Genomic DNA, 18,705 nt, shown 5'->3' on the forward strand with positions numbered 1-18,705 from the left:
TTGCAATTTGATTGTACGAGAGCTCGAGCAGCAGGGACACCAGTGAAAGCAACTCGCTTGTAATTGTACCATTACCAGCTAGTTCATGCTAGGGTAAGACAAAAGGATAATATTGTCGCACCTTCCCTTCCATTTAGCAGCGGAAAAAAATTTAATGTACCTTGATCCAACGACACACACCTGCACACATTGTGTGCAGGTGTGTGTCGCGGGAGTGATTAAAAGCTCATGAACCCCGTTACAAGCTTTGCAAGTCTTACTATACTCTGTGTCATCAGAGTTTTCTCGTAGGATCAAGGTGCATTTATTTCTTTGTTGTGTCTAGTGCTTAACAGTGTCGCGCAGTCTATGTACAGCATCCTGCGAGCTTTGATTGGACCTGCGTGGCCGTACTGCCTAGGCGCCAGGCTGTCCTCTGCAGCATGTCATGGGCGTACTTGTTTACACTTCGCATTGAGCAACTGTGTGTGTGAACAGTGTTAGTGACAGCCAGGCTAGCACTTGAAGCTTTGTTCTTAAAATTGAAAGGCTACCATCGAAACGTTAAACGCAAGACACATGTGCATCGAAACAATGTGAGCCAGCGTGCAAACAGTCGGAAAGATGGCTGCTCCGGCGTGCTGCACACAGCAGTTTGCGACACATGCTTTGGATCTTGCTTACGTCGGGTCGTTCGGGTGGATCCGCCCAGTTTAGGCAGATACGAGGAAAACTGAAATTTTTTTACGTTTAAGCTCTTGTTGGAATACTAAGCTTTTGTAGCGTTCTCCGAAAGGCGTCAAATACCTTGTGCTCAAATGCCGGAACCATGCATTGTGTCTAGCTTTTATAAATAATTATTTTGTTCTCAAGAGTCGTTACTAGTGGCTCCTTTGGGCGAAAACTGCGCCGCGGTTCAATGAGACGAGGGTTGCTGAGAGTCGTTGTAGATTTGTTCGTAATTTCAAAGTGCTTTTTGAGCAAAGATGTAGCTTCTAACACGAACAAAGTCTTCAGTGAGAAACTGGATGAAGCTCGGGAGTGCGTTGTTTATTTGGTGAACAAACCCTTTATTCCGTAATGGGAGCAACCAAAGCTAAGAAAGCCGTGAATGAGCCGGTACAATTTTTTTTCAATCAGCGTTTGACAGTTCTTAAGGTATCGATGTAATCGCAACATGGCTGAAATGATGGTATCCAAACATCGTAAATTAATCACGTTCGAGCACCGCGTACAAACCACCGATTGCACCAATGGTGGGCTCCTTCGACCTTGCTGTTCACAGGAGGAGAAATGGGAGGAAAGTGTCTTGGGGCTTTTTCCTCCCATTTCTGACCATTTGAAGCATGCAATCGTAGATTTATCTCGCCTTTCTTAGTAGTTTCTGCCACAGCCACAGACGTGGCGAAATATGTGTGTTTGACGTAAATCTGTATGAGTGACTTTATACGTGGAACCGAAATATGCCGACGCCTTCAGGCTAAACTGTGCTTCTAATGTAGAAAGAAGTGCACAATGAAATTAGCTACTCATGCAGTGTGCTGGTACGGACATTGCAGCTATGGATACTGTTTCACAGGAAAATATGTTTTGTTTTGCTGCAGTTTGTGTCATCAGACATTGCAGCACATCATACCTACGACAGACGGTGGTGCCTGCCGTGTGTTGAGACTTTCCAAGGTGACCTGGGCAGTTACCGTACTTGTGAGCATGGGTGCTTCCATAACCTTGCCAAGGTAATCTCTAGACTTGGGCAAGTATCGCCTCATATGCAATGCCAAAACTTCCCTTTGCGAGGAAGGTCATAACCAAGCTGCACCAGAGCCTGGCTACCCCTAGCGTGACATATAGCAGCATCACTATAAGCGGCATTCCGTGTTTCCAGAATTAATCCTTTGTCGATCATAATGTAGAAAACCCGAGACTGATAAAAGCAGGGAAACAATGTCGGAGAAGAAACACAGGGGAAAAGAATGTAATCCTTTGTGGCATTGGAGGGCGTTTTCTGGAGTTTACCTTTGTGGAAAATTTGATGTTTCTCAGAGCTTGTTTTGATTAAATTCTCAGTTTTTCAGAATAATTTAGATATTAAATTTGCTTGCTGAGTTTCCCGATTCTCAGAAAGTCAAAAAAAAAAAAAAAACATAACCAGACACATGTGTATTAATTAATTTATAGTCTCAATGATTGCGGAAGGAGTTGCCTGTGCCTAGACGAGGTTTCTTGAGCTGAATATGGCGGTGTGACTCTAGATCCTCTACAACTCGCAGTGCACCCCAGTTAATACCAACTCTCCCACGACAAAACTTGCAAACCAGGGTTACTTATCCTACCTAGTTTGGCGCAGTATGGCCGTCGGAGCTCTTGCGCCATAAAACCCGTGAACAACAACAGGGTTACTTATTCAGGTGTCGGTACATTAAGCTATCAGTCTCCTCGATTCGGTCACTGAAAAACTTTGTTTTACCCACCTTTTTAAAGGCTCCCTGACATACTTGCTACTCACAGCCGTAGGTGCCACAGGAACGTGCCGCGCTGCATGGCTGTGCGGGGTGAAGTGTGAAATCTAGAAAGTTCCGCCGCCTTCGCTCGTCCCACAAAATCTGCGGGCTAATGGCTTCCTTCATGATAGAAACTGTACTCCTCTTCACATTACGAAGCCCAAATGGTTTGTTCGAAACTCTTGTTTGTTTGGAGCATGGCTAGCACAACCACATCAGAGAACAGAATGGAACATATTTCTTTCGTGCTGCTGAGCTATTGTTGGGGTTCCGCAGGCTTTATTTGTTGCCATCGAAATTCTTCTAATCAGTTGGAAACAAGTTCTACTGCCAAAACCCAACCCCTCCCCACCCCGACGTCACAAATACTGATGTCACATAGACAAGGGGAACACGACTACAACATAAACAGAATCACTTCTGGACACTAAGGCATACATTGCCAAGATTGCAGATGTCAAGCAGAACTAAAAACATTGCCCCGTAATAAGTAAAAATAATAATCAACTAATTAGGGAAGTTATTGAAGCTGAAAAGATTTCGAGGTTAGAAGAAAACTGTCACTAAACCTTGTCCAGATTTATTACAAAAAAGAATTAGATTATCTTGCATCCAGATGAAACCAAAAATAACAAAAAAAAATCTTGTTTAAAAAGACAGGCGCAGGCAGAGAAGAAATAACACAAGTCTGAGTTGCAAGTCAGAGCTTCATGAATGTCTTTTCCTTTTGTGTGTGCCTGTGCTTGGTTGCGAATTTTTCGCGCTGTGGAGGAGTATGCAACACCAGCTTGCCCGAGCCTCCATATTTTTAATACTGCCAGTAGAAACTTTCACTTTGAAAATATGATGAGGACCGAATTTGAAAATTAAATGTCGCCAAACAATTTTTTGCGGACGTAAGGTTTAGGTTACGAGGTCAGTCATAGCTACTGGTGTGTTTAGCAAATTTTGAGGCAAATTTGTGACCTTGAAAAAAATTGCAGGTATACTGTTACATTCTCCTTAGCCTCCTGAAGATGTAAATCACTGGATTGAGCCCCTACCATATTGTTTTGTCTCATAACTGATGCAGGTATCTTCTTTTTTTCTTCAACCCAGTTCGGCGTAGGAGCTGCCAAGGCGTCCTGTCCCTTTCACGTGAGCAGTGGCCAGCACTGGAAGAAGCAATCTTTGGACTGCTGTAATCCATTCTTTGGGCAAGTGAATAAATTTCTTTGAAGCAGAGACCTGGTGTTTGCACAGCAGCTCCACAGAACAAACAACACAAACACAAATGTTTCTGTGCCCAAAGCCTTCGTAACTGCTTGAACTTATTGATCTGAGCTTGCACGTTGCAATGTTAAGGCAAGATGCAGATATAGATAATGTCTCTCTAAAAAAATTAAGGGCACCTTATGCTTGGATGCCTAGCTTGATCAACTTGGAACGTCCAGCCGAATTGAAACAAGGATCTAGCCGAACTGAAGCATCCAGCCGAATTGAAACTTGTAGCCGAACTGAAGATTTAGCCAAACTGAAGCGTCCAGCCGAATTGAAACTTCTAGCCGAATTGAGGATGTAGCCGAACTGGAACGTCCAGCCGAATTGAAACTTCTAGCCTAATTGAGGCAATAGCCGAATTGAGGCGTCAGCCGGATTGGGACGACACCGTAACGGCGGGGGCCCGCGTCCTCGCGGGCCCCGCCGAGGGCGAGGAAGGACACCGGTGACTGTCGACTTGTTTATTCAAAATCTCAGGGTCAACTGTTCTAAACCGGTAGTACCATGCATGACCTGATAGCGAGTTCGTTTCACGGCACTCGTGCCCACGCGTGCCCACTCGCAGCGTGGAACGGGTTCGTTTCAGCCGGCACTCCACGAGTGGTTGCACTCTCCGAGTTCGTTTCTACGCGTGCATGCACTCGCTGCACCGAGAAAATCGGGAGTGCGCCAAAATGCAATCCCGTCATGCCTCGCTCCGGCGGGGCCGGCGAGGAGCGAGAGCAGGCGACGAGGGTTCGTCTGCTACGATGTGTCGTGGAACCGAACGGAACAAAAAGTAGATTTTCTGATAGAAATCGCGTCCCGCGGGCCACGAAATCAAACGCCAGCTTGAATTGTGAGCGTCTGCTATTTCCCGAAGGAAGCAATTGACAACCCGTGATTTATTTGCAGGTTTTAAATCGCTCTGTTGCCGTACAAACGCTGAAATGTACCAGTGTGTAAAGAAATGCTCAGAACAAACGTAACAGCGGCCCCCGAGATGTCTATCATCATCCGTGTGCGGGTGAAAAATTTAACATTTGTGGACAAAACTCCCCCAGCAGAAACCTTTGACTGCCCAGTAAGCATCAGAGAAAGCTAAAGATGGTAACTTTACCCGTGGATTGGGCAACATCATCATGTTTAACATTTACCTACGTCAGCTAACTTGCCCCGTCGTATTTTGTTCGAGAAAGCTCTCGTTCTTGACGCCCGCACCAAGGCTAATATCTGATCCACCTATAATGACGATCCAAATCGAAAGTCCCAGTTTTGCTGGATATTCCAACAGGCTAGTTTTAAGCCGTACCCTTTCAGTGGTTCACGCATAATACCATGCTCAAACGGATCAAGCTTCTGCTCGGACAGCATCATCAGTTTTCTTCAGTGTAAACGGTTATAAGAATTGAAAGATCGCAACCAGCTGCTTCGTACACAACTGGGTGCGGAAATTTACGCTGTCTGTAACTATCTCTACGGCAGCCGAGCTGCTTGAAGTCATCGCAACTATAAACTACAGGTTGTAGCGACCAACGTTTGTAGATAAACGTTGGTAGTCGACTGCATTCTCGCATTCCCACGCATCACTCCGAACAGAAAGGCGCTAGTTTCGGTTTGAAGTCGGTACCTTTTCTACAACATAGATGGCGGCAACATCAGTCTTCTGCACTCGGTGCATTTGGCGAGTTCGTTTGAGTCCAGTTTTCCGTGCAACACTCTGTGAGTGCGATGCATTCTGGGAGAGAACTTGAACGGTGCCAGTGCGTGTGAAACGAACTCGCTATGAGCACGCGCCACTGCTTGTGGGGCACGCGCTTCTCTCGTTCAAAATTCATGCCCGTACGACCGCTAAACATGGCTAAACTGAGAACACTACAGCAGGTGAGTTTCACCTTGTTAAAATTTAAGGCACAGTTCTTTTTCTGTGGAAAATTAAAGCAAATACCTTACCAAAGTCAAGGTTGAGGGCGTTCGCAGACGACTGAGTTAGCGATCTCATTTACTTGTGGCGCCACCTCCCGAGAGGCGCACAGGCGAGCCAACAAAGTGCGTCGTCTGCTTGCTGCGTTTACTGGGAGATGGCACCACAAGACCGTCGCAAACTCGGTCGTCTGTGAGCGCGCCCAACCCTTCCTTTGGCAAGTTTTTATTAGCTCTATTTTTCGCAAAAAGAAAAAGAACTGCGCCTCGAAATTTTACATGGTAAAACCAGACATGCACCCGTTATTTGAAAGAAGTAATTAATCACAATTACAATTACTTGACCGTAATACTTACAGATTACCGATTAAGATGCAATTAATGCAAACGTGCAAGCGAGCAGGGCAAGAATGGCAATACTAATCCGTTGAGAAGGGGAACAAAGAGGGCAATGGACAAACGCAAATCTCTAAACACAGCTACAGATGACTGGTGCGCGACTGAAAAAATCCTCTTGGTCCGGGTATCGAACTCGGGACCTGACTGAAAAAATCCGCCTGGTCCGGGTATCGAACGCGAAACCTCTCCAGAGGTCCCGAGTTCGATACCCGGACCAGGCGGATTTTTTCAGTCGCGCACCAGTCATCTGTAGCTGTGTTTAGAGATTTGTGTTTGTCCTTTGTCCCCTTTGTTTCCCTTCTCCAGGGATTATTATTGCCAGATTACTGACTGACTGCAAAACGTAATCAATTAATCGCTTCGTTACTTTGCTTCATTATACATTTCAGTTACTTTCAGAAAGACAGGCAAAAATGTTATTTGCGTTTAATATCCATGTGCGCTGATAAAATAGGTTATTTGCTATACGTTGAGAGCAACTACTTTATGTTTGTCTTCTCCACATGTTAAGTCAATAAAAAGTGACGCGACAGTTCGAGCTGTCCACGAATATCTGTTCCTTGATCTGCGTCACGGCGGTATATGGCGCCGAACGCGAACCCCTTTATTCGGTGATAAAGTGGTCGTTACCGAGCGCAGTCTGTGTGACTCATGCTCGTATCGTAATCTTGAGTCGATTTTGGTTGACGGGCGTGGACACAGTGGATCATCGCGGCATAAAACGCGGAGGCGGGAGACTACGGATCATCGCGGTATACACTGTGGATCATCGCGAAGGAGAAAATAAATATACGCTGCTCTTATTCACATGGCCAGCATAAAGGTACATCTTTAAAGTGGGGAGGCACTCACTTGATCGAATGACGTTTTAGCGAACGCCCACGTTTCACCAAATGACACTTTAGCGAATTCTTGGACGCTGCGAAGCGGCGTTTTCGGGTGGGCCAAATGCGTTCACGTTTCTGTAATGAGCCGCCGCAGACTGTCGCCGCGAAGCGGCGAAAACGCAGCGCGGCGGATGGGTTAACGCGCGCCCCCGTTATTCGCTAAAACGTCCATTCGCCGAAACGTCGCTCTTCGCTAAAACGTTATTCGCTCATGTAATATGGACCCTCGCAAACTGCCCCACCGCCGGCCATGAAGGTGTTGTAGCTGAAGGAACCTTTATGGTCGTGGGAATGGGGTACTAGTATGTTAAATATTACAGAAAAAATCGTGTTTGTAGCTCCTCATGTGTTAGACTGCTTTGATCCACAAAACAGAATGCAATTGGTGACTGAATAATCGGACATCGAGTCGTTTTATGGTCTCTTTGATAAACTAGTTTGCACAGATCATATCTCTAAGCACCCAACCGTTTTAAGTTATAAGCGCACGTACGTTTTAGAATATATGTTTTACCTAATCGTTTTCGCTGACGCGTCATCGTTCCTGTTGCACTATTTAAGGTATGCTGGGGAGTAACATCATGAGCTGCCGATGCTTATATTCTTTTACGGAAATACAGTTTCCGCAAGCTCCGTGAGTAACTGTTCGAAGTGTACTTTACGTCGCACGTCAGCGGACTCGCATAAGCGGAAAAAAAGCAATCAAAGACAATGTTGCAAGTTTAAAGCGCCGTTCACACATATGCAACCGAGTAAGACCGAGAGAGACTAGACCGGTTTTAAGCCTCTTGCGACGCCTTAGGGCCAGCTCCGCTGCAGCGCATCCGATCCTAATACGTCGCAAGACGCTTAAAAACTGGTCTGGCCTCTCTCGGTTTTACTCTGTCGTATATGTCTGAACGGCGCTAAAAAGTGTGATGCAATCGTCAAATTATCACCCACAAAAAAAAAAAATTAAATTAATTCAAACAATGGGTTTTTACATATAAATAAGAAAAAAATGACTTACCTTGACATGTTTGAGTAAGTTTGATTTCGTGGACTTGGTAGACAAAGGCATCTTTCTTTAGGGGAGGCAGAGTGGCAATGCTCACTCTAAATTCTAACTCTAACTGCAAACTCTAAATTTGCAGTTTGCTTGGTGCCTTGAAGCTTGAACATAGGATCTAACGACAGCTGTGGTGACAGTGGAAAAGACATGATGAATTATTACTGCTAACACCTCTCGCGTTTTTTTTTTTTTTTTTTTTTTTGTAGCTATGAATTAGCGAGCTAGAGCGAGACCACATTATGAATATTTAACAGCCGGGAAAAAAGTTTGCATATATAAACCTTTCCGCCATAACGAGGAGAAAAAGAGGGTTGGGATGCAGACAGTATTTGGCAAGTGCTACACTATACTAATACGACAAGAACACGATGTTCTTGCAAACAAAAACAAAAAATGAAAGCTAAGCAAGGGAAACGGATTCACGGAAAACTCATAAGCGGATGTAGTGACTATTGTGAGCATCATTCTCCAAGACGACGCTATAGTTTCGCTTTTAGGTTGAACTAGGGCTCGAGTATTCGTCTCGACTTGAACAGAAAGGTGGAAAACTCGAGCCTCCATCACGGAAATTAAACGTCATGCTTTTTTCGCCGTGTAGCAAGAAAATAGAAAGTGCCTTCTGCCACATGAGTATGGCACGAATTTCACCCCACTCTTTTAGCGCACCTAGAGTATGCTAGTTCAGCAGGAAGTGCATCAGCAGAGAGCGCTGCTTCTTATTTGCGAGTCTTGTAATTCAAGGGAGGCCAGTCTGAATCCATCCATCATTGACGGTACTCTGTTTCTACACAGTGACCTCGACAAGTGGAACCTGCACGCGTGTGCGTTATTCTTTTCTCCACAAATGACAGGCTTCTCCTAAGTATGAGTGGTTCAAAGCACGCAGTTCCGGGTTCCTGTTTAAAACTTACACCTATACGTGTTGCCATTATTGAATATCGTGATAATTTGCTAGTGGTGTTCTCGCGTCTTACCACGTATAGCCTCTGCCTTTTCATCCCCTGTTGCATGAGCGCTGCCATCTTGGAATCACGTGACGCGGACAGCTTAAGGTGGCTTCAACCATGCACTCTAAAAAAAAAGCCCGTGCGTCTGCTTTCCCACACAGCACTCGAAGAGGCAATCACCGAAACTTGCGGAGGCAGCTCAGCGAATGACAATGCCGAAATATATGCTTAGACCAAAAAACGCAGCCTGAGTTATGACATTAGGCAATGCAAGCGTGACGTTTTGCTTTGCTTAAAGTCACAAGTCAGGCTGCGTTTTTTGGTCTAAACATATGTTTCGGCATTGTCATTCGATGAGCTGTATCCGTAAGTAGCGGTGATTGGCTCTCCGAGTGTTGTGAGTGAAACTAGACGCACAAACGTTTTTTAGAGTGTACTGACTCCGGCTCCCCACGCGAAGCCCCCTTTGTACAGGCGAGTGGGCTTCTGGAACAATCAGCGGAGAAAATTCGACGCGTAAAGCATTCTGACCTCAAACAAGCAATCGAGTTCTCGAATTTACCAGAACGCGACTATCAGAAAAATAACGAAAAGGTGCCTCCGCTTAGACATCGAACCTCGGCTTTTTGCGTGGGAAGCAAGCACGACAACCGTTCTGCCACGGCCACGCTTTTTTTATAGCCTACTTTGGCATGTAATACAAGAAAGGAGTAAAAATGGTAAAATCACATACATATACACACCAAACTATGCGCGTGTATACATTTTAAAATTCTTTCACGGTCTCGAGAACGCCCAGAATCGCGGTCCAGTCAGGTGGACATTCTAACGTGGCGTACACTGACTTCATGACGCGAACAAATTATAAAATATACACGTACAGGACACGCATCAACGTCCGCATGTCTCACGGCCATTCTGTATCGCCATATTGCATGCAGGCCAGGAGCATGACAAGGTAAGTAGGGATCTTATTATCTTTTTCGACGGGAAGGAACCGAATGCCATGCGGACTTAAAGGAAGGTCCCTTTTAATGGTTCGCTGGAGAACGTCCCAATATAAAAAAAGCATCCCAGCAGTTTAAGAAAACGTGCCCAATAGTTTCTTCCTTATTACACAGAAAGCTATCCACACCCCAAGGAACAAAAAGGTGTTTCTGTTTAAGCCAAGTTTTTACGGGGAGTGTGTTCGTGTGTAACGTAAAAAAAAAATGTTTTGACAGCAGGTGAAACTGACATATTTTTCACTCTAGATAAAACATCCTGTCCTAGGCCAGCATAAAATAGGGAACGGTACACTGGGACTGCAACAATAGTTTCAATAATATCTCTCGTTAAGCGCTTTTGCGTGACACTTGACAAATATTCAAGAGTAAAACGAACGCACAGAAAACGAAAAGCCTTAAGGCCCTGTCACACTGCGGAAACAGTCGGAAAACTTTGTCCTTCAACACGAGGAAAACATGTTTTCGGGGACCCTGTCACATTGCGGAAACAGCAACAGTCCGGAAACATGTTGCTGTCGTCCGAAAACCATGGTTCCCGACTTGTTCTCCGGCACTCGGGGAACATCCTGTCACACCGAGAAAGCGTGTTGGAAGAACACAAATTGCCTCCTCTCCTGCGTGCTGCATCCCTCTCTCTCTCGCCCTCGTCTGCCCGGCCGGCTCGGCTAAGCTACAAGCGCGAGCTCCAGGCTTTCAGCATCCCTGCCAAGCACGCGCGCCCGTGCAGTGCAAGCACTGTTCTGGGCCAGATGCTCGCGCTTGTAGCATCGGCTGCGTCTGGACCGAAGCTGAAACGAAGTATAGGCGGCTAGGCTCAGATCCGCTGGCTCCGCTCGCCCCTTGAGAGAGAGAGAACATGTATTTATTTAATGAAAGGTTCACTCGTCTAAGGGTTGGCGTCCCTGAGGCGAGAGGGAAAAGGAATGTAGGGATTTATAGGAAAGGGTAAGTGACAATGAATAAATCTAGATGAAGTGATGGACCCCAGAGTCCCTGATGTAGCTGACCAGAGAGTCCAGGATTTCTTTTCTGTGCTGCGGCTGTCCCTTGGGGTGGGTCCAGTCTTCAAGGTTCGTGGGCCTTTTCTCGCTGGGTAGCGAGTCCCATGACTCTACTCTAAAGTCTTCCAGGCCTTTGCATTCCCAGAGCACGTGTTTCGTCGTTGCCATGGATCCCTCTGTGCATGTCTTGCACGTTGGGTCCTCGTGGTCCTTCAGTCCGAAGGATGCTTTTTTCGCTGGAGTTAGTGCCGTCCCTGTCCTGATTCGCCGTAGCCGAACCGTCTCCCATCTCGTGTACCCTGGTGGTATCGGGTCTTCCTCTGTTAGCAGAAGACCCTTCAGGTACAGTTTCCTCCCTTCTTTGGCTTGCTCGGCCATTTCATCTGGGTCTATTGACATTTCATTCGTCGTTTCGACTCGAGAGGTAAGGCCTGGCGCGGAGCTGGTGCTGCTAGCTGCCTCCGCTGCGGCCTGGTGAGCCCTCTCGTTCCCCGGGATATCGTTGTGTCCGGGTAGCCACTCGATCCTTAAGTTGGAATCCAGCTTCCTGAGCTCCTCCGCAATATTCTTGATCTTCTTGACCGTTCTGCTTCTCGTTCTGCAGCTGCGGCAAGCTTTCAGTGCCGTCTGAGAGTCGGTGAAGATCCAGGCCCTGTTACCTGGGTCGATTCTTTCACGGATATCTTTGGCTGCGGCTAAAATTGCACGCAGTTCAGCCTCTTTAACCGAGGTCTGCGTTGGAAGCTTCTCTGACCAGGTCCTGTCCCTCGCAATGTCGACAAAGGCTGCTGCGGCAGCCCCGTCGTCCTTCGCGGCATCCGTGTACCTTATTTCCTTACATTCAGTGTTCTCCGCGAGCCACTGGACGTGTTTCTTGGCTGCGAATTTTCTCTGTTTAGTTCCTTGTCCCTTGAATGTTGGCTTGTGATCAGTTACGCCTATGTCTTGCCATGGTGGGGAAGCCTCCTCTATCGGTGGCCTACCTTCCGTGGAGTATCCTAGGATTTCCAATAGTCTTCGCCCATGTTTAGTCCTTTCGAGGCGTTGAAAGTGTGCGATTTGTTGTGACTCTGCTTTCTCCTCTATCTTGTTCATTCCTGCATATTTCCTTAGTTCGTCGAGGGGTGTGTATCTCGGTAGTCCAGTTACCACTCTCATGGTTTGATTGTTCAGTCTTTCAATTTGCTTCCACTGAGCCTTGGTGAGGTTCATCCAGTTGCAGCAGTAGAGCGCTCTGGATGTGAGGAGGGCTTCTGCCATGGTCCGGATTGCTTTTTCGTCCGCCCCCCACGATTTACTCGTTGTCCTACGAATCAATTTCAGAGCCTGGTCCCATACCTTCCTCAGTTCGGGTAGCCATTTGGTACTCCCAGCTGTTTTTTCAAATGTAACTCCGAGGATTTTTATGCTCGGACGCCGTTCTAGTTCTTTTCCCATGAGTTGAAGTTGCACTTGCTGTGCAATCCCTTTTCTGTGGTCCTTTGGTCTCGCAACGACCATGTATTGGGTTTTTTCAGGGGACGGCTCCATCCCGACTTATTCCAAGTACTTTGCAACTTCGTCGATGCCCCGTTGCATGGTGAACTCCTGGTCTCCCAGCGAGCCTCCTTTCGTCCACAATGTGACATCATCCGCGTATATTGTGAACCCGAGGTTTTCAATGCGTCGCAGTCTCGTTGGTAAATCTGCCATTACCATGTTAAATAATGTGGGCGATATCACTGCCCCCTGTGGTACGCCTCTGTTGTTGAGTGTCTCCGGGCCCATTGTGTTCCCGATTTTCACCTTAAACCTCCTATTGGCCAGAAAGTCTTTGATGAATTTTAGCGCTCTGCCCCTTAGTCCACATCTCTTAGCTCCTTCTTTCACCGCCCAATGCGGAACGGCATCAAAGGCTTGTTTTATGTCAAGAGCAACTACAAGTCTTGGATCTATGCTCTTCATGTCTGCCATCACGTCTTCGTATAGCAGCTTGAGACTGTCTGGTGTTCCCATGGCTTCTCTGAATCCTGTTTGCCTCGGGTCCAGCCTGTCGTAGGTCTCGAGATACCATTGTACTCTCTGCAGGACCATTTTCTCTAAGACTTTGCAGATGCTGGACGTTAGTGAAACTGGTCTGAAATTTTCGATTCTATCCTGCGTCTTTCCGGGTTTAGGTATTGGTGTCACCCAAGAGATCTTCCAGGAGTCAGGGATCTTTCCTTTCTTCCATGTTTCGTTATATTTCTTCAATAGCTCTTCTTTGGCCTCGCCTGGGAGGTTACTAAGAGCCGTATATGTTATCCCGTCGGGTCCGGGTGCGCTTCCTTGTTTGGCTGAGTGGATGGCCTCAAGCAGCTCCCCCATGTTGAAAGGTTCGTCCATTCCCGGTTCTTTTGGTGGTTTTGCAGCCCAGCTCTTTGAGCGTTTTTTGCCTCCCTGTTTTGCCGCCGTGATGTGCGGGAAAAATATCTGACTTGCTTTTACCGGCAGCTCCTCCTCCGTCATTTTCAGGCGAAGCGCAAGGTCCTGTGCTGCGTTCCGGCTCTTGCGTTTGTTCTTGTTCATCCCCCTGTAAGTCCGCCAGGCCTTTCCGAGTCCGGTACGTGCGTTGAATGATGCGCAGTGGCTTCTCCATTTATGCCGGCATAGCTCTTTGGAGTATTTCATAGCCATGGCAGTCGCTTTGTTGAGCTTGATCTTATGCGCCGTCGCCCTGCTTCTCCTGAATCTTGTTAACGCTTGTAGTCTACTGGCCCATAGGTTCAGAAGGTGGGTGTCCGGTGTCGGATCGCCTTGTTTGACATTAACGTGGGTTCTTGCCTCCTTCATCGCCTTGCAGATGCTTTCCTCGATGTCTTCGTGCCGCTCCAGGATGCTTAGAATTAGCTCCCGGAATCCGTCCCATTTGATGATCGGTCGAAGCTCCTTATCTTTCCGCCCACTTGGGTGTGTGACTGTGACTTCGATGGGGTAGTGGTCGCTGCCCTGTGTGTCCCTCCTTGGTGTCCATTGGGTGTCGAGGCGCTTTGTGGCCCACGTGAGATCTGGTGTAGTGTCCTTCTGGCGTTGTTGTTTGGCTAGTCGCGTCTTGACCCCTTGTTCATTGCGGAGTTCAAGCCCGGCTGTTTGCATGGCTGCGATGATGTCTCGGCCTTTCTTTGTGTTGGTGTCGTATCCCCATTCGCGGTGTTGTGCATTAAAGTCCCCTCCGACAATCAGTGGGTCTCCATCCGCCAGCTCGGATAGCTTTCGGATCCATTCTGCCGTCTCTCCATTTTTTAGGGTGGTATTGGGCTTTATGTAGACAGATGCCACCACCAGTTTGAGTTTACCTCGCTTTAGTCGGACAGCAACTACCTCCCTCTTGTCCGAGCAGAGTGCAGTGGTGTCTAGCTGCGTCTGTGGTATGTTTTGGAGTACGCAAACTGCCACCCATCCTTTCTTTTCAATGGGATTCTTCTCCCTGCAGCTTGGCTTAGATTTGATGGTCGGAGTTAGGTAAACGTTGAAGCCGGTGATTGCCATGTCCGGTGTTTTAGTCTCCTGCAGCAGCAGAATTTCTGGTGGCGCATTTCTTTCGAAGCGGAGCTTGAGCTCCGCTGCTCTTGCCGAGAACGTGTTGCAATTCCACTGTAGGATCCGTGTCGGTGCCATCTTGGTCTGTCCGGGTTCGTTAGTTCTATCTGCTATGCTTGAGTTCAGCAATTTCCTTTTTAATCTCTCCGAGTACTTGGAATACCATATTAAATCCCATTTCCACGTTTTTCTCGAATTTTGCGATTTTGGATTCTTGCTTCTCGAACCTTGCTTCGAGTGTTTGTACTTCCTTCCTCCAGTCTGGTAGTTCGGTGGACTTAGCCTTCGTGCGCTGGGCCCATTCTGGGATCCAGTTTGGGGCTGCCATCTTCTCATTGGAGTCAACTGTTGGCTTTCCTGGGTTGGGAGGAATTCGAATGACCTCCTGCTCAGAGTTTTGTTGGCCGCGAAGTTGGGCCTGTGAGGTGGCAGTTGCTTTGGCTGCTGCCGCGTAACTTTCTCGCATTAGCGTCGGCTGTGGTGGCTTTGCGGGCTGCTTCTTTTCTGAGATCTTCCTCTTGGGACAATTGTTGCTGGTTGCCACGTGGGCCCCACCGCAGTTCTTACACTGTGGATCCCTTGTGCACTCCTCCATTTCTTCTTCGTGCATGTGCCCGCATTGGTCGCATCTGCTCTCTTTGCTTGGGCATACGTCCGTTTTGTGCCCAATGTTGTGACAATTGAAGCAGACTATTGGCCTTGGACGGTACGGTTTCACGGTGAACACTTCGCGGCAGAACATGACTTTCGCTGGCAGCCAAGTTCCCTCAAATGTGATCACCACAGCGTTGCCTTTCTTGCCCATAAGGCGGGCGTAGACTACTTTGGCCGTTCTGCATTCCAAATCCGGTTGTAGCGTTTCGGGTGTCTCGTCGCGGTTATCACCGTGCAAGTAGATGACACCGCGTACTTGGTCGTTTCCCATTGCCTTGTATGGGCTTAAGGCGTACGAGTCTTCGCCTTTCGTAATCTCAGTGACTTTTAGGAGATTTTGGATTATCTCTTCGTTCCGCGTTTTTAACGCAATGGTGTTCGTCTTCGGCTGAATTTGAATTTTGTAGTCATCACGACTGGCGATTCCCGTCTTTTCCACCGCTGTTTTTATATTTCGGGTCTTGAAGTCCTTGACATTCTTTTTGCATATCGCTTTTAGTACCACTGTCTGGGTTGACGTGGGAGTTTCCCGCCTATCTTCCTCAGATGATGTTCTCGGTTTTTGGACTGTCGAACACCGGCGTTTTCGTCGGCGTTTACTTATATACATTTCAAACCCTTCGTCTTCGGGGTTCTCCTCCACGGGGGCGGTTCCTAAGCTGTTAGGCTTAGCTTGTCGTTCTTCTGAAGTTGGATTTTCTGGTTTATGTAATTGCTGTAGTGGTGGAAATTGGGACGTATCTTGAGAACTCACCTCTTCGGATTCCATGGCGTCCCTTTGCTGGCTTGCCATCCAGCCTGGGGTCAACGTCCCTTGTATGTAGCTGTGCAAGAGTGTGGTTATTAATTTGCCGATATCCTCTTTGGTGATTCCCAATTTTCCGAGGAGTCTAGCGTCAAGCTTGATGGCTGTGGTCCTGGCGGGTTCAAGCTGCTGCTGCGCTTTTACTTCGGCTTGTTCACCGCGCGTTCCCGTAGTCAGGGCTGCTGCGGTGTCCATCTTTTCTGGCTCCAAACTCGTCGAAATGACCCCGTCGGTTGCAAAATGAGCGGGCGGAGCGTCGTCGAAGGTCCTTGGTGATTCACGACACCTTCATAAACGTGGCGCTGTTTTGGGGGTGTCGGGACCCTCTAACGATGCCACAGAGCGTCCAGGTTTAATCTGCAAGGTAGTTGGAAGTCCAAAAGCTATAGAAAGCGCCAAACATAGAAAATTATCAGGAGCCGAAAATTCCGTGTTCCTTTGCCAGGGCACTTCGTCGTCGTCCCACCCGGAGCCAAAGCTATACCTATCTCATGCCTATCCCAAGCCGCCTATCCTACGCCGCCAACGTTAATCACAACCACGCGCTGGATTGCAAAGTAAAAAACGCGCGCTGAGCTTCAGGCGTTGTTAGCAGAGCCTTTTATACTGGGAGAGTTCGGCGGGTGGGAGGGGCTTACGTCCCGCTAGGTCTAGCGGACTCAGCGGGCGCCGCTTCCGCCATGATGTGCCTCCCGGCGAGTGGGTCCCCATTGACATGCGATGTATACGCGTGTAGGTTTTGCCGTTTGCGCTTTTGCTGGCGTAAGGAGAAAGTCGAAAAATCAAGCATTTTGTTACGTTAATCCTACGTTAATCATAAACTTACCTCGCACAATCGAGAACTCGGCTTCCAGTCAGCCCTTCTTGGTTTGGTTTCCCAGATCTTGTGCCTTGCGCGGTTTTCTTTTCCTTGCGCGAACCGGTACATTCTGAACCCCTTTTTCGCGTTGTTCGAGCACCCAACGGCCCTGCAGCCCCCCATTTCTTTTTCATTTAACGTCTGGCAGAGCGCAGCGCAGAACGATCCTTTTCATCGTCGTCTCTCGCTCCATGGACTCTAGCGAGCCGACTGCCGGCTCAAGTCAGTAGGGCAAACGGGTTTTATCAGCCGCCACCAGCCTTACACCAAACAAGGGTGAAGCTTGCAAATTAAGGTTATAATTATAATGCAATTAAATGCAAAGGTGCAATCAAGCTAGACGGCGAGGCACATCATGGCGGATGCGCACAGTTGCCAGACTGTTTGATCAGTGCTGCCAGACTGGCGGCTGGATCAAAGAACCGCCGAACTCTCCCAGTATAAAAGGCTCTGGTTGTTAGAGCTCGGCTATTGTCATCACCGCGGTGGTTGGACGCGAGACACTCACTGCCCGAGTGTCCGCCGCGGCATTCATTGTTACGAGCCGAAGTCGAGTGCTCACACAGTTCTCGTGTTCAATCCATGAGCCGCGCTCGGCTGTCGTCCGGTGGGTAGTTTTGATCCCACAATTATGTCATCAAGCTTTTTGAAGGCAAGACTGCAAGAAAAAATTGGTGGTCGAGGCAAATTTGTGAAACTACAGAGGTGATTATCTATGAATGCGATAGCGTTTATCAGTTCACACCGCAGACTTAGCGGGGTTACTGAATTGGTGCATAGGTCGTGACGTCAATTTTGTCGCTAAGTTTAGCAAATAAACTCTCCCAAAATGTTGTTGTCCTTGAGATCACCCTATAGGTTGTCCTTGAGGTCGTCCTCTTAACGTCGTCCTCTAGGATGTCGGCATCGATGTCGCACTAGACGCCATACTTGGCGTCTTGTAGGAGGACGTCGAGGTCGACGTCCTGAAGCACGACGTCAAAGGGGACATCTGGAACGACCTCTAAGACGACCTCTAGAGTGACCTCAAGGACGACCTCTGGAGGACCTCTAGGTATACCTAAAGGACAACGTCAAAAACAACGTCTAGGACAGCTTCTAGAACGACATCTAGTGAGATCTTGAAAACGACGTGAATACGACGTCTAGAACAACCTTTAGGACGAGCTCTAGGACGACGTCAATGTTATCAGGTCCTTCGAAGAGGGTGCGAATGTGAAGGAGTGCGTGCTGCTGCTCCGCATCCACGCGGAGCAATGAGGTGCAAGCACAGTTAGCTGAAATGTTCCACAGCGCATACTTATTGCGCACTAGGAGTCCAGGAAATACCCATATAGGGGGAATACACTGGTAGCCATAGCTGTACGCGCGACTGCTGAGCGCGTGCTGTTGGCGAGCTTTAACAGTTATTTTGCCACGTGCATTGCGCACTATCAAGATTGCCGTCTTTAGGAACCTCTTAATGTGAGCTCGATCTTAGCATGCGCTCCAAGCAGCACTCACAAATATGGCGTCGACTGAATATTTTCCTATTGAGTAGTAGCTTAATAAGACGTTCGAATTAATAGTCCCATTCTATCCTCGCAGTTTCACAGCGACAAAAAAGCTTCGGTATCAGTGGAGGTCTGTGCGAGTGCTCTTGAGCCAGGCTAGGACCAATAGGCCTTTGCAAAGTCATGAACATTGCAAGCTGATATCGTTTCCTGCCCCTTTTATTGACAAACCCGAGAATGAGGAGACATAAATAGAAGTCGTAGTTTTCGCCCACAATGTGTGAAGAAACGAAAGCGATCGCTATAGCACAATGTGCGAAGAAACGAAAGCGATAGATGTAGCACGACCTCGCAATGCTGGTTAGATTGTGCCGTCGCGTACCTGAGGACGGAGGTGCGACG

At 47.8% G+C, this 18,705-nt stretch overlaps 1 protein-coding gene and 1 pseudogene across 1 annotated transcript in view; both read right to left on the bottom strand.

The window, feature by feature from the left end:
- Positions 1–7,945, bottom strand: part of LOC121837545 (serine protease 30-like) — a 125,688-nt gene extending 117,743 nt beyond the window's left edge. Inside the window, exon 1 of the mRNA XM_042293159.1 lies at positions 7,938–7,945. Within this exon, the coding sequence (XP_042149093.1) occupies positions 7,938–7,945 (8 nt within the window). The remainder of the gene's footprint in view (positions 1–7,937) is intronic.
- Positions 7,946–10,843: 2,898 nt separating this feature from the next.
- Positions 10,844–14,570, bottom strand: LOC120837871 (annotated as a pseudogene).
- Between the last annotated feature and the right edge of the window lie 4,135 nt (positions 14,571–18,705).

The sequence above is a fragment of the Ixodes scapularis genome, unplaced genomic scaffold, assembly GCF_016920785.2.
Source record: "Ixodes scapularis isolate PalLabHiFi unplaced genomic scaffold, ASM1692078v2 PGA_scaffold47__10_contigs__length_4178495, whole genome shotgun sequence".
In the NCBI taxonomy this organism is placed as follows: Eukaryota; Metazoa; Arthropoda; class Arachnida; order Ixodida; family Ixodidae; genus Ixodes; species Ixodes scapularis.